Below are 26,764 nucleotides of genomic sequence, written 5' to 3'. Positions count from 1 at the left end.
CGCGAGTTCCCAAGAACCCCTCCGAGATGTGGGATTTAATGTACATATTGCACAGCCAGGGGAGCACACCATGGCCTGCCATAAAACGTGAGGCTTCCCTCCCTTCCCACTTCTGCTGTGGCAACGTGGTCAGGACTCCAGCCCCTTGCCAGACACTCTGGGTGAGCCTGGAAGCAGATTGCTTTGTAAAAAGCTATAAACCAGGGGTGTAAGAAAAACTACAACAGCTGCGCCAGGTATTTGGGGGAATGTTCTCTGCTGGTTAAAGGTTTGAGTAATAGCACAGCTTTTGCATTTAATTGCACAATCTCATTGTTTCTACCTTTGCATCAACTTGGCACTTGACATTTTCTCTTTGCGAAAGGAACTGTTTCAAAAGAGTGCGGCAAATACCTAGGAAAACAGTTGGGTTTGATTGTCGAAACTTGCTTGTCTAAGCATCAGCATGATTATGTGCTGCTCTATTCTATTTTAATGTCTTCAGGTTGTAGGTGAAGAATGCTATCAATTAATGATTCTGAGAATGCCAGGTTCATTTGTTTCTGATACTCCATCTTTTAGCCAAATGGAAGCCATTATCCTCAGTTAATGACCTTAAGCAGGAGGTGTTTACACTAATGCAGAACATTTATCACTGCAAGTAAAGTATTTGCATTGTCACAGATAAAAACAGCTTATTTAGAGTGACTTTTGCAAAACGAGGGAATATATTTTAACAAGGAGTCAAAATACTTCAAAAACCCACAAACTTCACACTGTGTGACCTAAGCACTGCTTCCTGTTAAAAGCTCAAATTTATCAGGAATTTAAATAATTTTTACTTGTTTACACAAATTCAGTAAAAATTCAGCTGATCATTTCAACACTACCTGGAGAAACCGCTAACAAGAGAAATGAAGCATTACATAGAGATTTGCTTGGAGAAAACGATACTGAGACCCTCCTTTGAACCCTACTTACTAGGGACTGCAATCTATAGGCATCCCATCAGCAGTGTCAAAACATGCGAGATTACTATAACAAGAGGAGCCTTTCTGGAAAATGTTATTTTTCTCATTTTCTGGACTTTTCAAAATTAGATCCTACTTAGCAGCATTATAGCAGGTCATTTTCGCATAGCTCTTCGAAACAATATCCTTCATTTTGAGGGAAACTTTTTCGATGAAAATAAGAATGTCTAGTACTTTGTCTGCTTTTGCAGGTAAACTGTAATTTGGGGGAGATTCCAAGTGAAATGGCGATTATTTGCTGCAAAAGCCCCTTTGAGTGCTCTTGCCAGTAGAGGTGCTGCCACAACAAAACCTTTACTCATGCTCAAGAAAAAGAAGGATTTAGTATTTAGAAGAGGATAGTGTAGTACTGAGCTACCATACAGAAACGAAACAAGGCAGCAGTATGGGACAGCCACAAGGTGAAAAGAAAACCTGCTTTGTGACAATGAGTGTCAAAATCTGTCAGAAATACTGAAGTTTTAAATAGTCACAAATTGTATATACTCAACGAATTTTTAGTTTGTTACTTAAAAGTAGTCATTAGTTTAATATGAAATACGTTTGTTAGGAAATAAGGAAAAATTGCATGACCGCAAAAATGTGTTGACTTTTTGGTCCATCCCTAAAGGCAACTCTATGAGACAAAATTTAGCTAGCAAATAAAACGTGAATAAGAAGAAGAATTAAATTTATTAAGTGGAACAGTACATAATGCTCAAAGGCTACATAATGCCCAAAGGCAAACTAAATACTGTAAAAGCTGTAAGCAAGGCTGAAACAACTACACTGGCTCACAAGAGCATTGTAGAAGAGCAGGTAGGGACACGGAAGCAATAATGTGGAGCTGTTTTACCACGCAGTAATTTGTTATAACCACAGGGCACTGACAGCTGATCATCAGGGATATTTCTTTGTTAAACTCTTGGCACAAATTTAATTACCGAAATAGTGGTCAGATTTGGGTTCTCTTAAAAGTTGGTGATCTATCATAGACAATTACATTTTACTATTTGCATTATTTATATTTTACTATTTTTAGATGGTAATCACAGTCTGATCATTAGTCCCATACATGTATAACATGTACCTGTAAGGTGGGGAATAGCCAAACCTTACTTTAATGCAGGCATTGAGAAAATCCAATCCATTCCACCTACAGCAAACGACAGCCTAGCTTACTGTGATTGTCCCAAAAAACATGAGCGAAACCAAAGGTCAGCTTTAGACTTTGTGGAACGTGCACACATTGCATCTCATGACTAGATGGTCCTGGGCCACCTATTATTTATTAAACGTGGAGGTCTTCCATAAAATCCCCTCCAGTGGCCTTTTGGGATTCTGCCTCTCCAAAGTTCAGCTCTTTGCATTCATGGATTACTCCTTTACATTCATGATTACCTCTCATACACAGGTGACTGATCTTAAGTGCAGAAAAATACAAAAAAAGTTAGCCATGCCATACTACTTTCAGCCCTACAGCTCTGCAAGGATGAGGTCCTTTGGGAATGAAGGAAACCTTCACCCCATACAAACCCAGGCTAAAATGAACAAATGAAGGACTATATGAATGATAATGCACCTGAGATAGGAGAAAGGGCTAATGAAGAGGGAAAAGAGACCTAAAGGCAACTGGGGCGGGGGGCGGGGAGGGGAGAACTACAAAGAGAAAATGGTGGACAGGGTGAAGGGTGGAGGGGCTCTTTTCCACTTTGCTGAAACAATTAACATGGAAGTTCACACTGAATTTTCTCACGGTTTTCACTGCTGAAAAGATCATGTATTTTGTACAACTACACTCCAGAAAAATCCATATAGCCTAAGAGGAGGCCTCCAGGAAGAAAGGTCAGGAGCAGCAGTGCTCACTGGGATTTGCACCACACGCAGATGGAAGAAGAAAGGCTGCGCAGCACAAGTCTGACACGAAAGGAGGCTGCTTCAAACAGCAAAGAGTGGTTGGACAGTGGCCATGGACCAGCCAGCACTTCCAGGAGGCAATGCAGTCATGGCAAGTTTGTCATTAACCACATCATGATCCTCTCCTGTGTAGGATTAAAGCTATGTACGGAACTGACCATACCAAAAAGCTGATGTGGAAGTTATGCACTGGAAAAGGTCCTCAGGATGACTGTAAAAAATGTACACATTCAAAGAAAAAAAGCCATCGTTTCTTCACAACTTCAAGCAGTCAAAAATCATCTTGTTCAAAATGCTCACGTCTGACTTCCAAATGATTTCTAAAACTACACCTTGGTAGTCTTTTTCACTTTAGATTTTGAAGTCTTTGTGACAAACCTGTTTCTTTTTTATATCCTTCTTTACAACCACAAGTCTAGGTATGGTAGCTGCTGCTATTACACGACTCCAGAAGGCAAAGCACCATGAAAAATACTGTGAGACTCTCAGTAAGATTGTTGCCACAATCACTACGATCCATAAATAAGTGTTATTTATCGTAGTTTTTCTGCAAACGTCATGTCTCAGACATGTAACTGTGTTACAACAGGAAGCATCTCTTTCAAAACAGAAAAAGATCTTATCCTTTTCCCATTGCAGAACTTATGCACAGCAAAACTGCCATAGATCTCAGTTGGGCCTGGACTACATCCAAGGAGCTTAAGAGATTAATCATGAAAGCAACCTATCAAATGATCTCTACACATAAAATCTGAACAGATCAAAAGAGGCAAGTTATTTGATTTGAGTAATGCTTAAAACTTAATACAGCAACAATCAGAATGATAGTCCATTTACAGAATAAAATGGTCAGAAATTATAATCAAATGCCATACTTCCAGAAATCAAAAGTGAACTGCTTCAACCGCTTTAGCTGTTCAGTGACCTCCTTATGAGCAGTGGTGATATGAACCTAGCAGAGATTTGTAGATTGATGGAAAGAAAAAGATAGCCTAATGCTTTGGTTTGATTGTAATTAAAATGAAATTTTAATGAGTTTAAGCATTAAACAAAACTGAATGCACTTAAGCAAAAATGATCCACAAAAGCTTTCAAAAAGTACTAAGTGAACTACAGTGTACTATAAATCTGGATTACGTCTACTTTCACCTGCAATCATAAAGGATGTTTACTTGAAAGCATGAAAACAAAACACACTCTAAATAGTACAAATAAAAACAATTAAGAAACAGCACTCTTGTAATCCATCTTGGCAGATATTTTTCATGCAATGATAGAAAGAAAAAGGTTCACCATCAAGAAGAGAGATCGATGAAATGTTTGTAAAGATGTATTTCTGCCAAGAATAGGGAAGAAGCTCAGTCTTTATTTAAAAGCTCTCACTTTTCCTTTGTCTGGTTTCTACTTCATCTTTCCAGTTTTATTGGCAAAATAAAAGGAAAAGGAAAAATGGAGGAGGCAAAATTAAAGAAAAGGGGAAAACACATGCGCATCATAATTTTTGAACACATAAGGATTGTTTCCAAACTGTAAGACAAAATGTATTTGCCAGAGGACCCCCTGCACAGAAGACCAGGACAGGTACATAGCCGGAGTGCAGCAACACCCAGGATGGCATTGCTGAGAGGGGTGTCACGTAGCAGGCTCAGGCACTACTGACAGTAACATTGCAGCAGTATGAATGCCAAGATGGGCCAGATGTTCAAGGTGACCCAGGAGTCCCCAAGAGTCTTCACAGCCCAGGCTTTGCATAAACCCTGCACTGCTTCAGGGCTCAAACTTGGCTGCACACACGGGCAGCATCCCAACTGCTCCCCATCCCTATGCACACTGCAGGAAAACTTGGGCTTGAAAGTGATAAGGGAAGGATGCCATGAATCAACAAGACCCTGGTCGGGACAGGTAGGGAGGTACAATAAGAGTGCACAAACCAGAGAAAATCTGCAGGATGCAACAGTCCTGCAGTTGAGGCTCTCCCAACTAAGCTCATGCCACTGAAGCATCCCAGCTTTGGGACAAAAATGAGTCAATTAAAGCTTGCACCAATACACCTCCATCAATTGCATCTTCTGATCGCTCTGTGGACATTCTTGGGGAGACAATCTTTATGCCTATGTGAGATAAAATGTCCATCACCCCCAAAACCATGTGTGCTTTGTCTGCTGAGGTACAGATGGGGGACTCTGACAGACACGCCAGAGTGGGGCAACACAAATACACGTATAAGATGGGCACATCAGCCCAAATGGCTGACAGGACAGCAAAGTGTTTCAGTGCCATTCCTAGCTCAGTGACATCAGCTTTTGGTGCTACATAATGAGAGGAACAGATTCTGCCTTGTCAGGCCTCAAACAGGGCTTGGACCCCAAGAGCTGGGAAGATAGCAGGTCATGACTTTTCTTCTTCTCCAGGTCAAAGGCTGGAGGAGGACCATACCTGTGCTGTAAGGTCTCCCACTGAACATGGAGTGCACAGTTCATTTGGGTTTCAGCTTCCCTTACATTCAATACATACAGGCTTGGTCTCATACCAGCAGCAGAGTGAAAACAGGCCACACCACCTCACAGACATGTCGTACTACACTTTACTGTCCGCTTTTAAGGGCTACGCATACCTGCACTAAAGCACGTGCCCTTTCTTCACCTGACATTTAAAGAAAAGAATAAAGCCTGTCAATGGATGAAATAAGGCAACCTATATAAAAAAGGCAAGTGGGTGAGGATTTCTTTTCCCCCATATTATATATATTCCCTGTGATCAAAACCACTGGCTGTAATCCAGCAATCTTTAAAGGTGGTTAGGTTTCTTTATTTAGTCAGACCATGCCTGCATTTTCATTTAAGGTGGCTGATGTCGACCAGATCCCAGCTCACCTTCCTGCCAGTGGTCTTACTGCAGCACGGCAGCCCCTGCCTGGTTTTGCTGCGGACTGCGTGCTTTTCCCCCATGATTTAGTTGCTGTGCAGACTGGCTTCTAAAAAGGGTACAGGACCAGCACAACTACACAGCCACCTCTAAACTAGCCAGAAAGGCTAACGAGTACTATGAAGCCACACAGCACTGGCCAAGTTGCATTTGCAAGATGTGTATTTTGGCAGCTTCATCAGATAAACTTGTTTTCACATCTTCGTGTCAAATCCATCTCATCTCTTATTCTTGGGTGAAAAGGATGCAATTATCCCTTGTTAATCAAAACTGTTGTGTATCAGGCTAGCCAACAGGGAGCTGAATGGACTTGTTGAAGCTGAAATCACTCCTGATGCATGGCTGAGGCTCCTCAACAGCCTGCAAGGTATGCACAGCTATGCATGGATGTATGGGAAGAGAGAGATGTGCTTCCTCCCCTGGCTTGGTTTCTCTCCTTTTTCATGGCAGATGGGTTTGAGCTGACAGGTCATGAACCCACTCCCACAAACTGCTGAGTGAGGTGCAAAGGCACGTCGCATCAGCCAGCTCTGAGGTGGGCTGCAGTTTCTCCCAGTGCCTTCAAGCTGGCCTCACGCAATCGCCTGTCTATCTCTTTTCTCCCCTCACCTCCACACGCCCTGCGCTGGAGATGCAGACAGAGCCCTCCCTTGCGTAAGGTACAGCTGGTTTGATAAGGCAGCGTAACTCTGTGGGACGGAGGCAGAATCAAGAAAAACCCAGGAGCTGCAACGGATCAGAAGTTGAAGCAGAACTCAGCACCCTGCTCTACCTATTTTCCTGGTATGAGTTTAAAGATACCGTTATTATTTAACTTGCTAATGCATTCTTTGAGTGCAGGACGCAGTAACGCAGTCTTAAACATCACCTTTAAGAGACACAGCCCTTACCTCACTTATTTCTTTTTATTGCACAGATAAGGTAGAGACACAGACAGAATATAGGCAGGAAAAAAATCTGCTATGTTGCTAGGAAACTAATTCAGAAAACACCGACGATACTTACAGGGTAAGGTTGAACAACAGTGAGGAGGATTGATTCTTTGCAGCTTCTACAAAAAGAAAAAAAGAAGTAAAATCAAGTAAAGATTCATATTTTTATTTACTACAGATAACCAGCTTTTCTTTTTAACAGAGAAAACTGCAGTAATATGGCAAAATGTTTATTACAATCACATAGCAGAGAATTACAGAGATTAATAATATGCCAAAATAACGATGGATATTAGAAAATAGGTTTTTTCCAATCTAACAAATTGACTTAACTTTACAGTTTATTCTATGAAATATTTGCTTCATCAGAGAGACCTGCTTGCTGCAATAATGGTTTTCTCCGGCAAGAATGGAATAACATTTGATTAATCCTTTCAGTTCAGCATCTATAGACTACTAATTTCTTTCACCTACCTTACAAATGCAAGTCACTTTTATACCATCTAGCTCTTATACACTTAATGCCAAATTTATCTGAAGACAGCAGTGTTTTCAAAACAAAAATAAGGACAAAATTTAGCCCCCATTTCTTCTTTATCTCACCTTTTTAAAAGGGTGGAAAAAGATTAACATTTGGTGAATACCCCCATCAGAATTTTTATGTTTTTACAAGATTGCTAAAGAAAGATTCTTCTTTAAAATTAAACAGCTCTTCTTTAGGATGAAACCAGTAAATGGAAAACATATAAGCATCTCTAAAAAAAACCCCAACTGGTGGAAGAAGGAAGAGAAGCCCATCAGAGTCAGTATCTCTTGTATTACATTGTTGGTCACATGGCTGCTGAGGGCAATACTAGCTAAGAAAAGGTCAGTTGCCCTGTTTTTGAGATGGAGTTGATTTTCTGTTGGTTTTACTACTTTCAAACACAATTAATTGTTTATTTATGTGATCCATTGCCTGGCTAACTGAAGTGCAACTGATTTGGCATGCCTGACCTGTTCAGCAGAACTAACTAACTAACTAACTAATAACTAACTAACTAACTAAATCACACTGTATTGGTCTTATACAGTGTCACCTTATATGCATATTCACACCACTGATACACAACTTAAAAAGCCAAAAAGCAAAGAAAATAAGAGGAGACACTGAAGGCTCGGTCAGAAAATTAGTCTGGAAAGTCAGACTATACTTGATGAAGCCAACACATCTCTGAAGGCCAACTGGGATAGCAAATTCTACTTCTGTCAAAGCCATCAGTCATGCAAGGGTGAAAGTCTGACCAAATATCCCCTAACTAAAGAAAAATTTGTTAAGCTTCAATTTTTACTCCTCTAAGTAAATATTTGTATCATTACACAAAAAGAGTACAGGTAGACTTTTCAAAAGGAGGGATTGAAGGCTTTAGTTGCTTGTCTGTGTTTGGAAGAACAGAAATAAAACTGAGTTAGAAAGTTAAAAAAAATTAATGAGGAGCTACATGTGGTGAACATTAAATATTCTGCCAAAACAGCATAATTTTATCCCCTTTAGATATAACTATAACTACTTCAAGGAATTTCCCACAATTATTTTTCATTTCAATAAAACATGTTCCAACGTTAAACTCCAGAAATTATTTATTCAATCATGAAACAGCCTTTATTTACAGTGCTCATATTTCTGAAAATTTACAGTTAATTTTTAAGGTCTGTAAGCTACAGTTTTGGAAACCTCCACAATTATTCTTTATTATTCTCCCTGTTATTCTTGAAGAGTTTATAGCTTACAGTTTAAAAAAAAGCAACCTCCATTCTGTTATGGCTAACAACAGGATTCCCTCTACTTTTTTTATATTCTACCTCCCCACCACACTTTTGGGAATCTGAAAATGCATGATAAGAAATGTGATTTATTTCAAGAATCTCACAGTCACATCTATGCTATCCACATCTATCCAATTTGTCACTACCATATTAAGCTAGGCATATGAGTAGACAGAAAAGCCCACAGTTGTTAGCTATGGGATAAACTGCAGCCCTGGGATAACTACTCCATGCCCAACTGACCTCTTCAATTACTTTCAACCCACTAATTTACGTTCTCATGCAACATAAGATTACCACCACCCCCTGTCTCCCGCGGTCGAGCTACCTTAAAGAGTTGCCTTTAAAAAAGAAAATCAGCTTCTCCTGAAAATGTTTTTCAGCTCTTCATTATTCTTGGATTAAACCTGTCCAGGTGCCAGTGTAGGCAAGATTCATCCTAGACTAACAAAAGCTTTTTTAAACCAAAAGGTCAAAAGACTTATTTTGGAGACAAGACTTTCTTACAGGATAATCACTTGCATTGGAAGGATGCTTAGACCCTGGACCTTTCATTCAATATTTGAGGCTAGAATAAGGCCATTTGGAGTGTCTGGACCCAAGCATGTTACACATACACAAAGCAGATGTCAAGCACCATGTACAGTCCCCTCATTCCTAGAGAAAACATTTATCTATAAAACACATGCTACATACAAAACATAGCAGAGTTACAAGAGAAATAAATATTTAATCAGCAGCTTTTTGATCTGCAGTACTCGGTCATGACTCCACTGCTCATTTTAAAACTTTCTCAATTCATGATGACAAAACTCCATACCACAGTACATCACTTTCTACTTCCAATACTGTTAGCAAATCCTATATATCTAAATGATAACCCTTGCACAGCACTGGAGCCTGTCAGTCGTACCATATATTGTATATATCACAGTAATGGGAAAAAATGGAATCACTGACCACGTACTGTGATCTGTAAGTTTTATAGCTTAAATATATATGTACATACGTATGTCCACGTGTGACAGTAGAACATATAAACAGTTTAGATTAGATTACATAAACTAGGTACGTCACCACACTTAAACGCGACCTACTTTTTTTAAACAACTTCTGAAAGATAGTGGCAAAGGCTAAAAAAACAATTGCAGTCTTACTTTCCCCCTGAAATGTCTTTCCTCCTTTAAGAATGTGACTAAAGTAAAAAAGAAAAAAAAAAGAAGAGTATATATTACAGATATATTATTACCTTTCATACTCATTTAACCACAACCTAATTATTTCTCTTTTGAAGCCACTCAAGACCAAACATCTGCAACTCCAAGCTTGGACAACAGCTGCGGACTTTTTGGGTGCTCTGCCATCTGACCAGCTAACACCAACACCACAATAAAATATCATCATGTTTCTTTCATTTCCTGACATTAGAATCAAATGGTGAGAACAAGGCTAAAATCTGAAAACTGCGATGGGAATTTCAGTGATTCATCTCTCTGTCCTTCCCCGCGCCCCGCGTGGTGATTATAGTTGTCTGTTCTCCCTACTCCTTACAGCTACTTAGGCTGTAACAAGGAGAGAATATAGATGGTTCGAGAATCAAATTACGGCACGTTATAAAGGTTAAAGTTGTATTACTAAGTATCACTCATTTCAGGCTACATGAGGTGTTAACACTCAGCTACAATGCCAGCCATTGACTTTATCTGTGAACTTGCGGCTGGAAATCACTGTCTCTCTTCTGCTTCCTTCTAGCTGGAGAAGAGGAAGGGATGCGAGGGCAGACGAGGGATGGGGGGGGACTCCCAGTATCTGAGCCATACGGAATAAGTGGCTCTGTTCTTTGTATGCATCCTATAGCAAATACAGCATATGAATAAAGAGAAAGTATATATATTACCTCTACTCACTCTTAAGAACTGAGAATGGAAAATTATTGTTTATGCTAATTTAAAAGCTTTTAGCAATTTTACATAGGAGGAGTACTAGGTTTCTCTCCCAGTGAAGATGAATTAATTAGGAATAGACATGTAATAAATAATATCATTTACAGGGAATGCAATTAAGAAAAATCTTTCTCTTAACCATAACTTATCTCCGTTTCACTCACAGCCAACATCAAATTCTGAAACTCTTGTTTTGAAATGCTTTGTTCTCTGCTATTTCAGGATCCTCTGTTTCACTTTTGGTCTCACTATTGATGAGAAAGGTCTGAATTTCACAATTGTGGAGTGTGATGCCACGATTTGCAGTATGCTTCACACTACATTTTTGAAGTACGGAAACGGAAATCAGTGGGTCAAAAACTAACTACAAAATGTAAGAGGTTAGCTCAGATGCCCTATTCAAAGCTAAGGAAAGTGGAACTCATCTTCAAATCCTAGCATCTAGGCCAGAGAAAAATCATTCAGCATTTGAATGTCTTTCACTATTATGAAGATTAAGGCAGTAATAACGAACAAAGAGTTTGCAAAGTCACACTATTGTAATACATTTCTAATTATTTCAAAAGGATCATTTTGATTTGAGCTGTATATACATCTTTACATAAAACCTGTTCTACAGTAATGATCACCTCATTTCACTTCTGCAGACTTTTATTATGAGCAACAGTTCCTGTGGAAAAGAACAGTTTGCCCCAGAGATCTGCCTAGATTTATTTCCAGGGCCGGAGACATCTTCTGGAGGGACCTTGGCGGGACAGAGTAGACCCATCTTAACCCAGTGTTGCCTCATCCTCCGCTGTTATCACGCAGCCCCCCACAGTGTGCCTTCAGGTCCTGCAATGATGCCAACCTACGTGAGTGGAATAGGGGAAACTTGATAAGCTAGCGGACAAACTCGGTATTCTTTGACACGCATGAAACAATGCAGAGGGACAGGGGGAGAGAGGCTTTAAGAAGATTATGCCTTTCCCCAAGGCTATTTTTGTCACAGGAGAAGCAGCGCTGTGCAAACACAAACACACAAGCTAAAAGCCCACGCAGTCCAGCTCCTCTGCACTGGAGAGCTCCTCCAGCAAGAGACATGGTGTGTGGGGCTTTCCCCCCTCCATTTCCAAAGGCAACACTGCAGCACACAAACTACAGGCAACGTTTCCATGACTCAGTAGCGTCTAACTGAGAAGTACAATAGATTAAACTAGGCTGGAAGCCATGCTACTGTGGGCAGATTGCTTCTGGCCTCTTGATTACATCTACCCATAGATGAACGTTGTTTTAGTAGCAGGTGAAGAATCTGACCTCTCCAAGCCTAGGAGGAGGATATTTTCCAGACAATTTTTAGGGGAGCACAGAAAAATATACTTTCTCAAGAGGTTGCCTATACATGGCACAAGAACTGCTTGAAGGGCGGCTGTGGGATTTCAGTCTCTGCCTGTCCAGCTGGCTGCACTGGCCTCCGGGAAGTCTCTCTGAAGATCCTGTACACAGCTAGATATGGGCTATCCTGCCATCACGCTATGCAGGCAAGGCAGGGTATGCCACGCATGGCATTACTTCCCCAACTCCATTTCAGAGGACAGTTGCGGGAGCGCAGCAGGCAAGAAATGTAACAAGAGGCTCATGAAATAAGGTACACTACCACAAAAGTGAGGTGCGGGGTCCCAATTTGGGGAGGAGGAGTAAGGTTGCATGGTCTATGGATAGAGGAGATGGGACATGAGGCCAAGGTCTTGCTTTGGGGGTGGACACCTGAGGAACAACCTAAGAGATGAACGGGAGCATCAGGTTAGATGCTGTTTTTTCCTGGGATGACACACCACAGAACACAAAGACCATGGTGTTCAGGTCTTATTTTTGGAGATAGGGAGGGTGTGTTGGAATCCCTGGTATCAGAAGGCAGAGGGATCACACTCACGTTTGGAAAGCTGGTGGCTGCTTCTTCCACCACTGTTAATGGTATTACCTGCCCTTAGCCTCACTGTCAATACAGTGAAATGCTCTTGACATCCAAGCAACTTCAACTTGTGAACTCCTGAAGCCCACAGTTTCATTTGAATATCCCTGCTGCTTCACAAGGTCCTTAAAATTTAAATCTGCTATTAAATATGTGAGGACTTGCAGTGGCAGAAGCAATCTGCACAGGAATCTGGGAATTTTACACGATTGCTGTTCGAATGTCTGAGCCCTAAAAACTGTGCAAGTAATGGATGCTTGAAATGACCACTGCCACATAAAGTATAAAAGATATAAGCATGGGATTATTACTGCACTGCAGGATCAAACAGCAGCAGAAACACAGCTGAGAGAAAAGATACCCTGATTCGAACATAAATAACTTCAATAATAGCATACAGAAAATTACTGTCAAAGCAAATTGTGTTTTATATAAATGTTCTTCTTTCTCTTAAAGGTCTGGCATGGTGTGAAAGTCAATCTTTAAAATTGTCACAGTCTGCAGCTGGCACTAATTGGAACCCTTGTTGGCAGTCTCCGTAAGGGGCCAAGAAGCGAGTGTGTCTGCAGGCTGAATTACGCTCGCTTCCTCCGATAGAAGTGGTCCCTTCAGATCAGGGCTGTGGCACACTGGTGGGCTTTCATACAGGAGATGTCATTTCAGATGCCTCTGCAGTAAAGGCTTTGAGAATAAAAAAGCCTCCCATTCTCTAATGGGAGAATCTGTCCATCTGTCAAGCTTTCACATGTACCAAATTCACTCCGTTTTCTCCTTTATTAGCACTGTGGCTAGGTAAGCCCTATAAAGAAGTTGTTCTTGAATTTCAGTGCTTTGTGAAGACCTATATTTACCTCTAGCCAAAATAATCCTCCACTCCACAAATACCCAAAGTTGTCTGGTTGCTTACATTCTCAACTTTAAGGCTATAATCTTTGTAACTGAGTTTCCAAAATGTTAGTCAAACAGTAAACACCTGTGTGCACTGTACAAGAGTGCCTTGGTAAGGCTGCTTGAATACCAACAGCAGTGTTACGCTGCTATCTAACTGCTGAGCAATGTTACCTGCAGTCCTCTACCAGACAGTGTCTTACCAGCTCCTTCTTACTACATCAGCCTTCAGTTAATTCTGGAGTGCAACTCTTAATATCAGCAATACGCAGAAAACTCTACATTGACTGGGTCGCCTTCCTTAGGCAACCATTTTCCTACTTACACAGATACATGACCGTCTCCCTCAGCCTCTGAGAGAACTTGGGGTTAAACCTCACGACAGAGTAGAGGACATATTAGGAGTTAATAACACTGCAGTTGTCTACTCCAACAGAATCAGTATTTGCTCGTTTTAGCCAGTGTAAAAACCGAGAGCCAGATGGGCATGCATGTATGTCTGATGGACCGAGACTTTCACCAAGTCCGACTGTTAGCGTGCTACTGCCACACGATCACAACATAAATTACTTCACGCTGCATGAAGATGCCATACTGCCAAGGAGAAAAATGTAGCGCTTACTCCCCTATTAATTAATTGTTCAGCTGTCTTCTTCTAATTAGCCTTTCTGCACATTAGTTTTAAAGGATCAAAGACAGATAAAGAGGGATAATATTGGTCTCTCAGGTCACTCATCCCGGCCAAAGTTTCAGTGCTAGTTTTCCTATCATTAACTGCCAAAGCCTCAGAAGCTCTGAGGAAAAGTTAATTATCAAAGTGTAATGAACAAAGTGCAATATAAGCCAGCCCCAAGATGTCTGCTGATGAGACATCTTTAAGAATGATGCTATGAAGCTACTATACAATACTATCAAAGTAAAGCATTTACAGAACAGGGTGGTTTCACCATGGAAAGGGCAGTTCCACTCTCCTGAAAATTTCTCTTCTTTGTTTGTCAGCCTATGTTGTTTCCATCAGACTGCAATGACTTTTAAATGGCATTTCTGCGGGCATTTTGAGCGAGCCCTTTCAGACAGGGTTTCTAAGTGAGCTAAGTGCAATTCCGTTTTCCCATTCTGCAGCTGCCCATGCGCAGAGGCCGGCTGCCCACCGTACACACTACTCAGGTACGTTAAACTCATGCCATTAACTTGGGATCACTTATCTTTTGCCTAACATCCTTACTGTACTGAGGACTTCCAGGAACTTGGACTGTACTGAAACACTGAGGTTGCAGAACAAAATGCACAACATGGTAAATCCTAACCGTTCCACAAAATCCAACCCAATGCTGACAAAACAGATTATGCTTTGAAACAGTGGCATGAAGCAATTCTCTGGTGCAGCCACCAGAGACCTAGCAGTGATTATGAAATCTAATCCGATTACTCCGCTATTTCTTAACTTCAGCCTTCAAAAATGAAGCCATCATGACTTTGTTACAGTTGCATACGTGGTCACAGCAAAATCTAATTTGAAAAACGCTAAATGTAATTACTACATTCTACTAATTTCCTAAATTTTTGTAAATAAATCTGGATGTTCAAACTGGATTCAGAGTTCATTTACGTGGGAGAGGGAAGGAAAAGGACTACAACACCTTGAGTGTACAGGTCCCACATGTTCCTCTACCTTATCTGAATTAGATTAAGAGAGGCCTTCTTGTGCTCTACTGAATTTCCAGCAGTTGCTTAGACATCCTGATGCAGTCAGATAGCCACTTGAATTTTTTCTTCAATAGTGGAAAGAGACAAAATAATGAAGCTTAAAGGACTGTAGGAAATGATGGGGTAACTTTCCAAACCCTGAAAATTGGTGTTATTCCATTCACTTATCTCAGTGCAGAAGATAGATTAACAATACGATCTAGCAGTTGAAAAGGATGTTTCAGAGAGCAAATGTAACTCTAATATTCACATAATGAAGCCTTTTGGTTTCTTTTTTTTTTTTCTTTCAAAGAGACACAACGTAAATTTCCACTTAGAAAAGAAATTCCCTCTTCTAATGTTGTTTTTTTTTTTTTAATGTCTGTTTTTGATGACACTATGTTAGAAGGTAACAATCATGCCTTTAGTTAATAATTTTTTTCTCTCGTCTGGCTGCAGCAGACCTCTCATGCCCCATGGGAAGTGAAAGTTTTGATTTCATTGATGCTGGGCTACTTCTCTTTGTTTTAAGTGGCAGAGCAGCATGCTTTAGATGAGGACATCCTGACAATGGGGAAAAAAGAACAAAAGAAAAATAACAATTCTTTGAATAGTCACACAGTATCAGGGAAAAAATCAGTAGCAAAAGACCAACAGCTATGGTGATGGTTTGACCACACTAAATCAGGCTTCCAGTACCGGATTGAAAAATCTGTGGCCGTGTGCTGCACAGCTGTGGAGCAGTGTGTGAATTGTGTCTATCAGTACCAACATGCTCAGAAACTCCAATAAAACAGATTTTATACAGGATCAGGTATTGTCTTTCCTTCAGCAAATGCCATAAAGTTAGCACAAAAGACAACAAAAACTTCATGGCATATCTTATGGCTAATTTCACAGAAATGTAACTCTGTGCCCAGGTTAAAACCGCACTGGTGATTGAACAGGCAAGGTGCAGCTCTGCTACCACAAACCGTGAAACCAAAGCTGGACTGACAAGTGACTGCTTACGGCCACAATGACATGAAAGGATGTGAAGGGAGGTGCGCTTGCTGTGACGGTCACAGCACCTTCTGGCAGCAGGCAAAGCGACGCTGCTGCCTTCCACAACAAAACCCTGCCTCTAGCGGAGCTCCTCCTTGCCTACCAAGTCTTGACAAAAGTTAGGCAGTTGATATACTGATACTAATATAATGCAAATATTGCCTCATTAGTGCTTCTACTCTCCCAACAGTGACTCCCCCTATTCTGCTTTTTGTCATAGGTGGACATACTTTGGACAGAGAGTAGGCTTCCTGTATATGCTGGTGCAGCACTTTGCACAGCCAAGTTTGGTCAATCTAGATAGTATGGCAGTTAAGAGATCAATAAAAACTGTAATTCAATAAAATGCATTATCTAATGCCAAACACTTTGAATAAATAATTACAGCAATGAATTAAAATAAATACTGGTATAAACTTGTTCCTTGCTGAGAAACAAGGAAATCACATACTCTAAAATCACATTTCAAACTGGAAACAAGGAAGTGAAATAAAAGATAGTTGAAGATGTCAGAAACTGTAGAGGAGCAATGCCTGTATCAGTAAGATTGCAAGAGAGATCTATGGGAGTTACATATTAAAGAGGAGGAAAGATCACTCAAAATGAGAAAATCTTAAAGATACTTCTATTATGTAACAAATTGACCATAATCTTTTATGATCAGTGCTTTATTGTCATTTGTACTGAAGCATTAGAAATCATTACAGCTGCTATTCATAATCTGTATGGCACTGGCATTTTCACTTTCAGGTTAGGGCACTGTGTATGTAGTAATGAAAGGTCCGGCCTTCACATGCATCCTTCATTCCTGCAGCTATTCAATTTTTTCTTTTCCTTAATGCTTTTCAAAAAGCAGATCATCAGATAAATTTTGGTGATTAAATGTTAAATGCTTCAGGAGCATCTTGTTGTAGAGAGCTATCTAAGTTTTTATTAATAATGCATAACATTCACATAGGGCTATTTTGTGTCGGAAGTCCTTCACAGACGTTATCTTAGCTCTAAGTAGTCCAGCCAATAAAGAAAAAGAAATTAAGAAGAGGAAGATGCATTCAGAAATTAGATAAAGCTCTTGAATTCTGAAGAATATTGTACTTTCAAGCACTATATTATATACTGTTCTCGGTTCAGTATTATTGGCTTTATTATTGTTCCTTAAGAAAAACACATTCATTCAAAGAGTAAATGGTACTTTTCTTTCAGATGCCTGAGCAATATTATTTTTGTTTTTAAGTCTTATCTGCTTTTTTGGAATGAGACTATCTGATCCAATCTAAGAGCATCTCTATTCTTTATTATGGAACAGATTGCTATTGCTATGTTTTAAATAATTAAAGATTGACGGAGACAGTTTTAAGAAATAAATGTTCCAACAAAACAAGATTCATTCAATTCCTCTTTAAGAAAAGTTTCAGTGGTCAGTGGCTTGAGTTTTGTAGGTTTTATTATTATTATTATTGTTATATCTGCAAGGTTAGACGATGGATACTGAGCTGCAGAGACTAATGCAGAATGATTTTTACTTACTGACTCTGGAATAGAAAATTGGTTGGTCAGATGCCAAAGACATATCCATGTGCCACTGAAGCAGTATAAGTGATGGCAAATGTGATTTTGTAATGATTTGGACGGGCGGCCAAAGAGGCTACTCTTCTTAAGCTACCACGCACATGGCACAGTAATTCAGAGAGTAGCAATCCCGACGTGTAAGCTGTTTGGCTATAGTGTCCCCACACATTATTTAATACATTTAAGATGTAGACTCATAGGAGGAGAAATTGAGTCAGAATTGTTGCCAGCCAGTTAACCTCTTGCTTCTGTTAAATTGCATTAGTTATTAAAAAGTCCTGCCATGAATATATACCAGATATCTAGAACATTTAAAATTCGAAGGTTCACCCCTCTTTGTTTTTTTAAAGGATATATTTATTTATTGTGCTAAAATCAGTAAGATATGACTTTAAAAATCTATTCTATTTAAAGCTCTGTCCAGCCTTTCAAAATCATATTGTTAATTTTCATGTAATACATCTAAATATTTATGCTGGTTAACTTAATAATGTATTTACACTGTTATACCCTTCATTTTTCCCCCTTTTGTGTCACTAGAAGTACATAATTTGTTTTACATTTTCCTTGGGACAAAGAATCACCAATATAAGTCTCGCTGAGAAGTTACAAAGCAAATGTACGCTGCACGTACATTTAAGATAAAACTTAAGATAAAACTTAAATTACACTTAAGCAGAAATTCTTCCTTGATAAATGCAAAAATATTGCAAAACAGAGGGGGGGAAGGCACGTTTGAAAAGGGGAGAAGAAAATTACCCTGCAGACACAAATCACGCATAAAATGCTGAACAGTTGCATTCTTCTCTCCACACAGAAAACGAAGTCGTAATTGCAGTGCAGTCGGACGCACCAATGTGAGTTTTAGTCTAGATACCATGGGTAACAACAGCAGTAAAAATACGATGCCGCTCTCTTCAATATCAGTTATTCCCCCCCAGAAAACGCCCACACTTGCAGAGCTTCGTTTTCCGTACCAGTCAGATTAAAGTTCACTCGGGGATACGACGCGCCCAGGCGCTGCGTTCAGGCCAGCCCCAGCCCACCGCCTCCGCAGCGCTGCCATGCGCTGCGCTGCAGCAAAAAAAAAAAGTGAAAATTTACCAGTTTTATCACTGTCCTCTCCTGCTCCTTCAAAGCTGTGGGTAACAGTCAGGACTGAAGAGAAGGACAGTAAAACATCTCTCTGCTCTTTAGGAAAATGGTGAGGGGGAGGAGGGAAGCTGTTCATGGAGGAGGCGAATACATAACTCACCATATAGCTGCAGCCAGAAGGTGGTAGGAGGGAAGATGGATATTGGTATTCGGAAAAAAGAAGAAAGGAGCGACTTCATGCGACTTGCTAAATTAATTTTATAGGTATTTTCTAAATAATTTATTTATTATGCTTGTATTTTTTCAGCTAGATTTACATCCCCTGTGGCTTGACAGGGCGCTTCTGTTTCCCCGGAGAGCGCTGAGCCCCCCTGCAGACGGCCGGACCCGCCAGAGCTCCAGCGCCCTGCACAGAGGGGCTCGAGGCCGGCGGCGCTGGGGAGGGAGCGCGCCATGCCCTGGCACAGAGACCGCCCCGGGAAGGCCGCAGCCTCTGCTCCCGGCATAGTCGCTCTACCCCATCGAGCAATTATTTGACACAAAACCCGTAAGCAGGCAGAGTGGCCTCACGCCAGCGCTCTCTAAGCACCAGCCGTTATACCACAGGGGTGAGGGCGCACCACTGCTGCTGCCTCTGGCCGCAGCTCTGAATCAACCTGTCAATAACCATCTCCTCTGGCAGAAGCCAGCGCTGTCAGCGTGGGCTGCGCTCGCTGCCGGCAGGTTTCTGGGACGGAGCGCAGAGACGCTTGCCTGTGAATTGCAAACGGGCCGAGGTGAGAGACCGCAGCTGAGAGGCCCAGTCCAGCCAGCACAGCCAACCTCCCCCCGCACCCGGCCTAACAGCACTTTGGTGGCGAGATTCACCTCGAGCTGTCTAATGGCATGAGGTACCACAGCTTAGAGTACTTCTCTAGATGCTTTCTGTAATCAGAGGGACAGCTGCAAATAGTTTCTCCCATCTTCAGCATGGCTACAGGTGACTAGCTTGGGCAAAAGGCCCAACTTTAAACAGCTGGAGTTCATAGAGGTGGATTTCCAATCAGGTATGGGAGCAGTTTTACTGTTGAAAAACAACCCTGGCCTGTCAGATGGACAAGCAGAGCAGCAGGCTGCTCTGCAGGCTGCACACAGGACTTTCGGCACCTCCACTCCACTACCTGGCTTTGGCCACTGCAGGGCTGGCTCTTGTAGTCTGAGCCAACTCAAGTATGCTGCATAAAAATGTCTCCCATATAAGCAAAAAACCAACTTCAACGAGTCTGAAAAGTATGCGATATCAAGGTTTCCCTTCTACAAAGTAACTCCTATAAAGGACAACTTAGGGGGTTGCAGTTTTCTTCTCTTGGGTAAACTTCCCATTCTTCTCTTGAACAGCTTATACTTCTGCTTCATCGTTAGGATGTTGAAGACTTTCATTTAGAGCTAGTTGATGAAGTTGTTAGGCACCACAGATACCCCTCACTTCAGCTGCAATCACGAGATAAGCATCAAAAAAAAGCTTCAAAAGTCTTATCTTCTTCATTTGTACACACTGACAATGATCTATCCGTGCAAGAATAAATTCCTTGTTCCAAGGACGTGCATTAGAATTCAGTTCTCAAAGGGGACATAACGGAGGATTTAGCATGCAAAGGATACATGTTCTTTAAAGGCTATACGTCAAATTGCAAGATGAAAAATAGACTTGTCAAAATTAAGTCTGGCAGAAATCACCGTAACATCTCCTGTGTTCCAATGGACATAATATTCTTCATTATGTAGTCACATAGTAATTTTTCTGGGCAACCTGGAGACTTCTCTGGAGTCTAATTAGATTGCAAATGTGATTTTAAAAAAGCAATTAAACCATTATTTTAAAATTACATTTACTGCTGATGCAAAGTGCTAGATTATGAGTACTGGCTGGCAGTTTCTTCACATCTACAGGTCAGTAGTTTTTTGCATGCATGTAAGCGAGGAGAACAATTAGAGTCCATCCTCATGCGTAATTTTGGCCTTTAGGTTGAATCTGTCAGTGAAAAGTGAATGAGAGCAAGAACAAGATCTAAACACATAGGTCACAGAACACTGATAATGCATTTTTATCACCTGCAACCCAAACTAGATACAAAACTGGCCAGGTGCATTTCACTAATTCCTTATGTCATCTATGGCAAGAGAAGAATAAAAAAAAAAAAAAGAGTTCAAAATTATTAATCTGTGATTCTACAGAAAATGATCCAACTATTAGAAGTTTTTTAAACCTTGCAAATCCTTTTTTTTTTTTCCCCCCAAGATATTTTTCATTCCCTAATTCTGTCCTATCCTGACTTTTTGCATTTCAGTGATGCTAAAAGATAATCTCAGGGCATGAGCTCTTAGTCTACAAAGGATCAAGAGCCACAAAATTATATAAAGAAAAAAGGCAGGAGAGAGAAGTATCCTTATAGAATCAGATTCTCAAAGCTAATAATTAAAAAGAGAAGTGGAGGAGGGAGATCAGAGAGCTTTGAGAGGATTTATTTTGCTTGCTCTCCTCCCTCTACCTCTTCCCCAGCTGCAGCTTCCCGAGAAATGTTCAAAGTTTGTACCTTCCCTGTGGCTCTTCTGAAGATCCAATCTCCAGACGGGGAGTTTCAGGAAGGTCACCTATGAAGGGGATCTTTGCCACTCAAAATCCAGAAGTTCAGCATTTGAACCACGTAGTATTATCATTTTTAAAGGCAATTAGAAACAATACACTCTCCTAGTTCTTTGCTTCGTCCTGTGAAACCAAATATCTAACTTTTGCTTTGCTGTTCTGCATGCTGCTGTTGCCAGTATCATTAACCTATTTATTCAGCCTGATGCACCTCAATGTTGTGCAAAATGTGGTGGTGACTTTGTACTTCACTCGCAGTGCTGCTGCTGCTGCCCTTGCTGTAAGTTGGGGCAGTGTCCCTGTCCAAGCAGAGGCCTAAAGAGCTCTTCCTTTCCTGGGCAAAAAATCCCAGGTGTCCCAAAGGCAACGCATGTTTTGGTGGTTTCCATCCAAAATCATTGGATGCAAAGCCAGCCACCGGAGATGCTTATGGATCCCTACAGCTACGTTACACTGACTTTAGACCTGCCACTCCTTTCATCTCCCTCCCTGGAGAGGGAAGAACCTGTAGGTTCCTGTTTTGCTGCTTTTTAAGGGAAAAAAAAAAGACCAGAAGTTACCAAGAGTATTCAGGACTGTTAGGGGATGTGTACAAAAATGAAGGGAGGAAGAAAAATGCTTATGCTTTCTCTAATTAAAAGTGTTGTAGAAATAAAACTTCCCCAAGAGAGAATATTCTGTAAACAAGTCATCGTGTGGTCTCTGTGACCTTTATCTGAAACAACTGGAGCCAGTCCTATCAGATACAGAACGCTGGAATAAATGGACTTTGGATCTGATTTGGTCTGGTGGTTCCTAAATTGTTGTATTCCCCTTCCAAGTGATTAATTTGTTTCGTAAAAGCTTGTGATAATGCTCACATTGAGAGGTTACCCAGTACACACAGTACTGACATTTTTGGTTGACATTTGCTTCTCAAAATTCTCCTGAACTTCAGCAATCACCACTGAAATATCTGTTACATGGAATGTAACTGTAAGTCCTGAATCTAATCAACTTCCTCCATACAAAACGCTTAGCTGAGAAAGTAAGATGATTTCACGGAAAAACACATTAAAATATATGTTATAAAGAAGAGTGCTGTCAATTAACCACATATTTTGTTTTACTTATTTAAGATTATTTTAGTAGGTCAGAATTTTAAATAGGGAAACATTTCTGATTCAGCCTGCTTTGGGTTTCCAGCTCTAACACTGTACTGAGGACTAGAAAATGAAACCAACTAACTTCAGAAAAGTAAAAACAGAAACATGAAAAATAATGAAATTTTATTTAAAAAACTTTTCCATTATTATTATTATTACTTACTGCAAAGGTGGTAATGATGATGCATATGAAGGTAGTTCTTACAACCAATCAGGTAAATGGTTAAACTACATGTACCACTTGTGAGGAAGAGGATGAAGACAGAAGTAGCAGAGGAGATGGGGCAAAGGCAGCTCTCCTGGGCATGGCCTCCCTTTCTTCCCCCTCTAACCTCTTTTCATAGTAAAACAGCCTCAGGAAAAAGAAGACGAACTGATTTATATCAGAAACGTTATCTCAGTGCTGCCAAACTCATGCATTAAATAATGGTGTATCAAAGTTTATCATGACTTAAAAGCCATAATAACAGCTATGATAAACTGTGGATCTTCTGTTTTCTCATTTTTGGTCTTTCACAGCTCATGATTTTCTGCTCTTTCTGCAATCAACAGGACTGGACTCTTCCACTTAAACAAGAGGGGGATTTTCACTTTTTCATGACTCATAACAAAATTACCTAACGGTTTAATTTGGACTCATGAGAGAAATACAGGGAAAGGACTTCCAACCACCTGCTTTTGTTCAGCAACTACATAAAAAATATCCAGTGTTCTTCTCTCTTGCAGTTACAAAGCGAAGTCGAAGGCTGCTATTGCAAGCTACAACAGCCCTCCGTTGTGCCCCATGCGCCTCCGCACCCTGCCCCAGAGATGCTAATGTGAAATCGGAGAAAACAGAGGGTGATGCAGTGAAAAAATGGTAGTAAAGCCAGGCATAGACCATCCTACTGAGGCAGAAAATAACCACAAAACTTTTAAAGCTCTCCATGGTTTCATTTATTTACAACCATCATTTATTGTCATTTGTACAGAGTCATAAAACCTAACACACTAAAAACTCCTCCAGTGTCTCGCTCCTCTATGGTTTTGTTTTGCAATATATAGCACTACCTTAAAAATGGGTTTGGCCTACTTGAAATACCTAATCTTCACTTCGTGTTTTCTGAAGCCCTTGGTAGGCACCCAGTTTCAGAGAAGGGAGAGTGATGGGAAAGTGAAGGGAGAGAATTAGGGAGAGTGATGGGAAAGGGATCTGCCATGGCTGGCATGGGTAGCCACTGGGAATGGCATGTCACAAAACCACTCCCTGAACCACCCTAGATCAAATAGGTAAATGCTTTCTTAAAGCGTATTATTCCTCCATTTGACAGCAATATCTTAAATAAACCGGCAGGCTACAAATAGAGCCACTACAAGTAATCCGTGGGGTAATCCATAAACAGCCTGATCCAAATCCCCCTGAAATCCATCAAAAGATTTCCACCATCTTTAGCAGGCTTTGGATCAGACCCATTTTGCTGGAGGATGAACATCACTGAAGTTTCAAGTAAACTAAGCACAGGTGGCAACGCAACACCTTTCCTGTCGCTTTTAAGAAATCTTTGTCAAATATTTCCCTTAACAAAGCCTTAAAGAAGTAGGCATCTTCTTCCCAAAAAGCTAAAGATAAGTATTTCTAGAAACAGGCAGTATACATTTTAGTATTTATAGTTATGGGCACATCATTTATAGATTCAACATACAGAATATTAATCACATTCAGAGCTGTCTCTAAACAGAAATTAAAATGGCTATTATTCTCTGTGCCTGCAAAAACAAATCCACCATCTATCTCAGATAAATAAAAATAATTAATTTACGAAGCTGAAGAATTGCTTTATTTGCACTTGACTGTTTAATGGGCAGGAGTTTTAATAGATCTGGCACTGGCAGGATAGGGGGAAACAGCACTATTACTACCACTGTATCATGTTTAATAATTGTAAAATGCTGCGTTCTGTTATTCTATTTACAATAATAATAGTATTGTTAAACACCTATCATAACAAATGTTTTTTTGACCGAAGAGCCACTAATGTCTTTATAAATTAAGCTAGACATAAAAATCCATGATATTACCTTCTTTGAAATAACAGAACAGTGCATTGGTGCTGTACTATGAGCAGCAACTGGAATCCTACTGGGAAATTCATATTATCCTGCCTCATGGATCAGATATCTAAATGAACAGAGTTGACAAAAGCTTTTTTTTCCCCCTCATTGTTAATGACATATATGCAAAAGCACTGTAATTATTCTAAAGCAGCAGCTGAAGGAAAAACTCTCATGGAGATGTTGGTAATCTGTCACGAAGAGAGTACTATGAAGACAGGAGGCAATTCAAAATCCCAGTATTTTTTGCTTGAGACAATATAACTGTTCAGAAGCATCTATCAAACACTTATATAAGGACATATTGGAATAGTTTTTTAAAGTTTACTATTTACTCAATAGACGATTTCTATGAAATATATGAAGTGTAATATATGAATACATTTTAAAAATGTGCAGTAAAGTAGCTATTCAAAGTACCTACTGCATGCTGCCCTTTGGTAAAATGTCGCCTTTCTAATCAAGACATTAGGAGTAATTAATCCCTACTGTAAATAAACTGTTGCTCAAATAAAACTAAGTCTTAGATCAGTAAATCCTATCAGATTAAGCCATTTATGCCATACTTTTCAGCACAGTACAACCAAACCAAATTATCATTTCTTCCTACTGTTTCTGACACTCAGAGCTGTAATTGCCAAAACAGAACTTTTCCAAGCATTCAGTGCAGAAAAAAATTAGTACTAAAAGCTGAAGAAATTGTAATCTGCGTATGTTCAGCACTGTGTACCAGAAAAGTAACTGCTTATCATGCTGCATTTGACTTCCACTCAAAAAACCGCTCACTAGCTCCAGTGAAATAATGCACACCTCAAAAAAAAGAAAAAAAAAACCAAAACCCAAAAAGAAAAAAAAAGAAGTCATGTCCTGCATAGTGTCAATATCTGGTGAGGCTGCAAGGCAGGAGAACACACCCAGCTATGGGCAAGCCTTTGAAAGACACTCTGCGTGATGATAAGTGCAGGTAGACAGAACATGGGCATGGGTGATAGTGAGCAAGAGCCCAAGAGCAGAAAGTTACTGCTGTAAGATAGTTACTGCTGTAAGATAAGTATCTTACTGCTGTAAGATACTGCTGTTCGCTTTGCCACCTTCCTGGAAAAGTCACACCTTCCCAGTAAAGGCTGATAATCCCACAGGGACTGAGCACAGCTTTTTGAGCTGCTCATAGTCAGAATTCAGGTATGAGATAGGGCAGTCTTATTATTCCTATGCACTCAAAGATCCTAAGACCAACATACAACTTAATTTGACTTCCTGCAAAACACAAACTCCCCTGCTAACCATAGCTGGTAGATGTTTTGTGAAGGCCTTAACTTCTGCTTAAGCTACAGCACATCTTTCCAAACAGATACAAGATTCTCATTTAAAGTCTTGAAATCATGGAGAATGACCACAGCTCGCTCTCATCTCTCACTAGCTGCAGTTTCTTCTTGTACTTTTCTACCAAGCTGAAGAGGTGCCTGCTATCCAAGTTCTTCCTTGTTCAGATGTCCACATTCAGATAAAGCCATCTTGATCTCTCCCGCAATAACCTAACTAGGCTGAGCTTCTTACGTCTCTCATAAAAGGGACAACTTCTGGCTCATTCTTGCTGCTCTTCCCAAACTACGTCCAATTACCGGCACACTTTCAGAAACGGACAGCACTGCAGACCTTCTATGATTATATATACAGTTTATATTGCCTCTCTACTCCCACTTGATATTCTTTTCCCTTTTATATCCTTTTTATATTCATTCTGTCAGCTACAATGTACTGCTCTGAAAGGTCAGATTCAATGAATTATTTAATGCAATGGCAAGCTGAGGCACGAAATGCTGCCTCTTAACAGCCTCTGGTAGTTTCACCCTAGGCTGAGCTTCAGTTCTGCGAGCCAAGGGCATCAAGACAGGAATGCTCACGATAACAGCTTTAATTCACTTGCTCCGAGCAATAGACATATCCACCCTGTGCTTCACCCTGGCCAGTCTTCTTCTGAAGCAAAGCTTTTACTACCAGAGGCCATATTCAACACACTGCGCTGGGAAATAGCACCTGCTTTGCAATGCCAGTGCACGACTTTCAAAGCTCCTTTCCCTAAATTTCTGAACTTCTGGAATTTGGCCACCTATTGCCACGTGACAGTGGTGCCATCAGCTAGAGGTGGGAAGACCCAGC

General features: G+C 40.4%; 1 protein-coding gene across 1 annotated transcript in view; it reads right to left on the bottom strand.

Moving 5' to 3' along the window:
• FRMPD4 (FERM and PDZ domain containing 4) overlaps positions 1 to 19,251 on the bottom strand; it is a 42,887-nt gene extending 23,636 nt beyond the window's left edge. Inside the window, exons 1-2 of the mRNA XM_009578546.1 lie at positions 19,133 to 19,251; positions 6,837 to 6,882 (exon numbers count right to left, since the gene is read on the bottom strand). Coding sequence (XP_009576841.1) covers positions 6,837 to 6,882; positions 19,133 to 19,251 — 165 coding nt within the window. The remainder of the gene's footprint in view (positions 1 to 6,836; positions 6,883 to 19,132) is intronic.
• Positions 19,252 to 26,764: the final 7,513 nt, after the last annotated feature.

This window comes from Fulmarus glacialis, unplaced genomic scaffold, assembly GCF_000690835.1.
Source record: "Fulmarus glacialis isolate BGI_N327 unplaced genomic scaffold, ASM69083v1 scaffold40955, whole genome shotgun sequence".
In the NCBI taxonomy this organism is placed as follows: Eukaryota; Metazoa; Chordata; class Aves; order Procellariiformes; family Procellariidae; genus Fulmarus; species Fulmarus glacialis.
The sequence above is the reverse complement of the archived record's forward strand: the minus strand, read 5'-3'. Positions and strand labels throughout refer to the sequence as shown.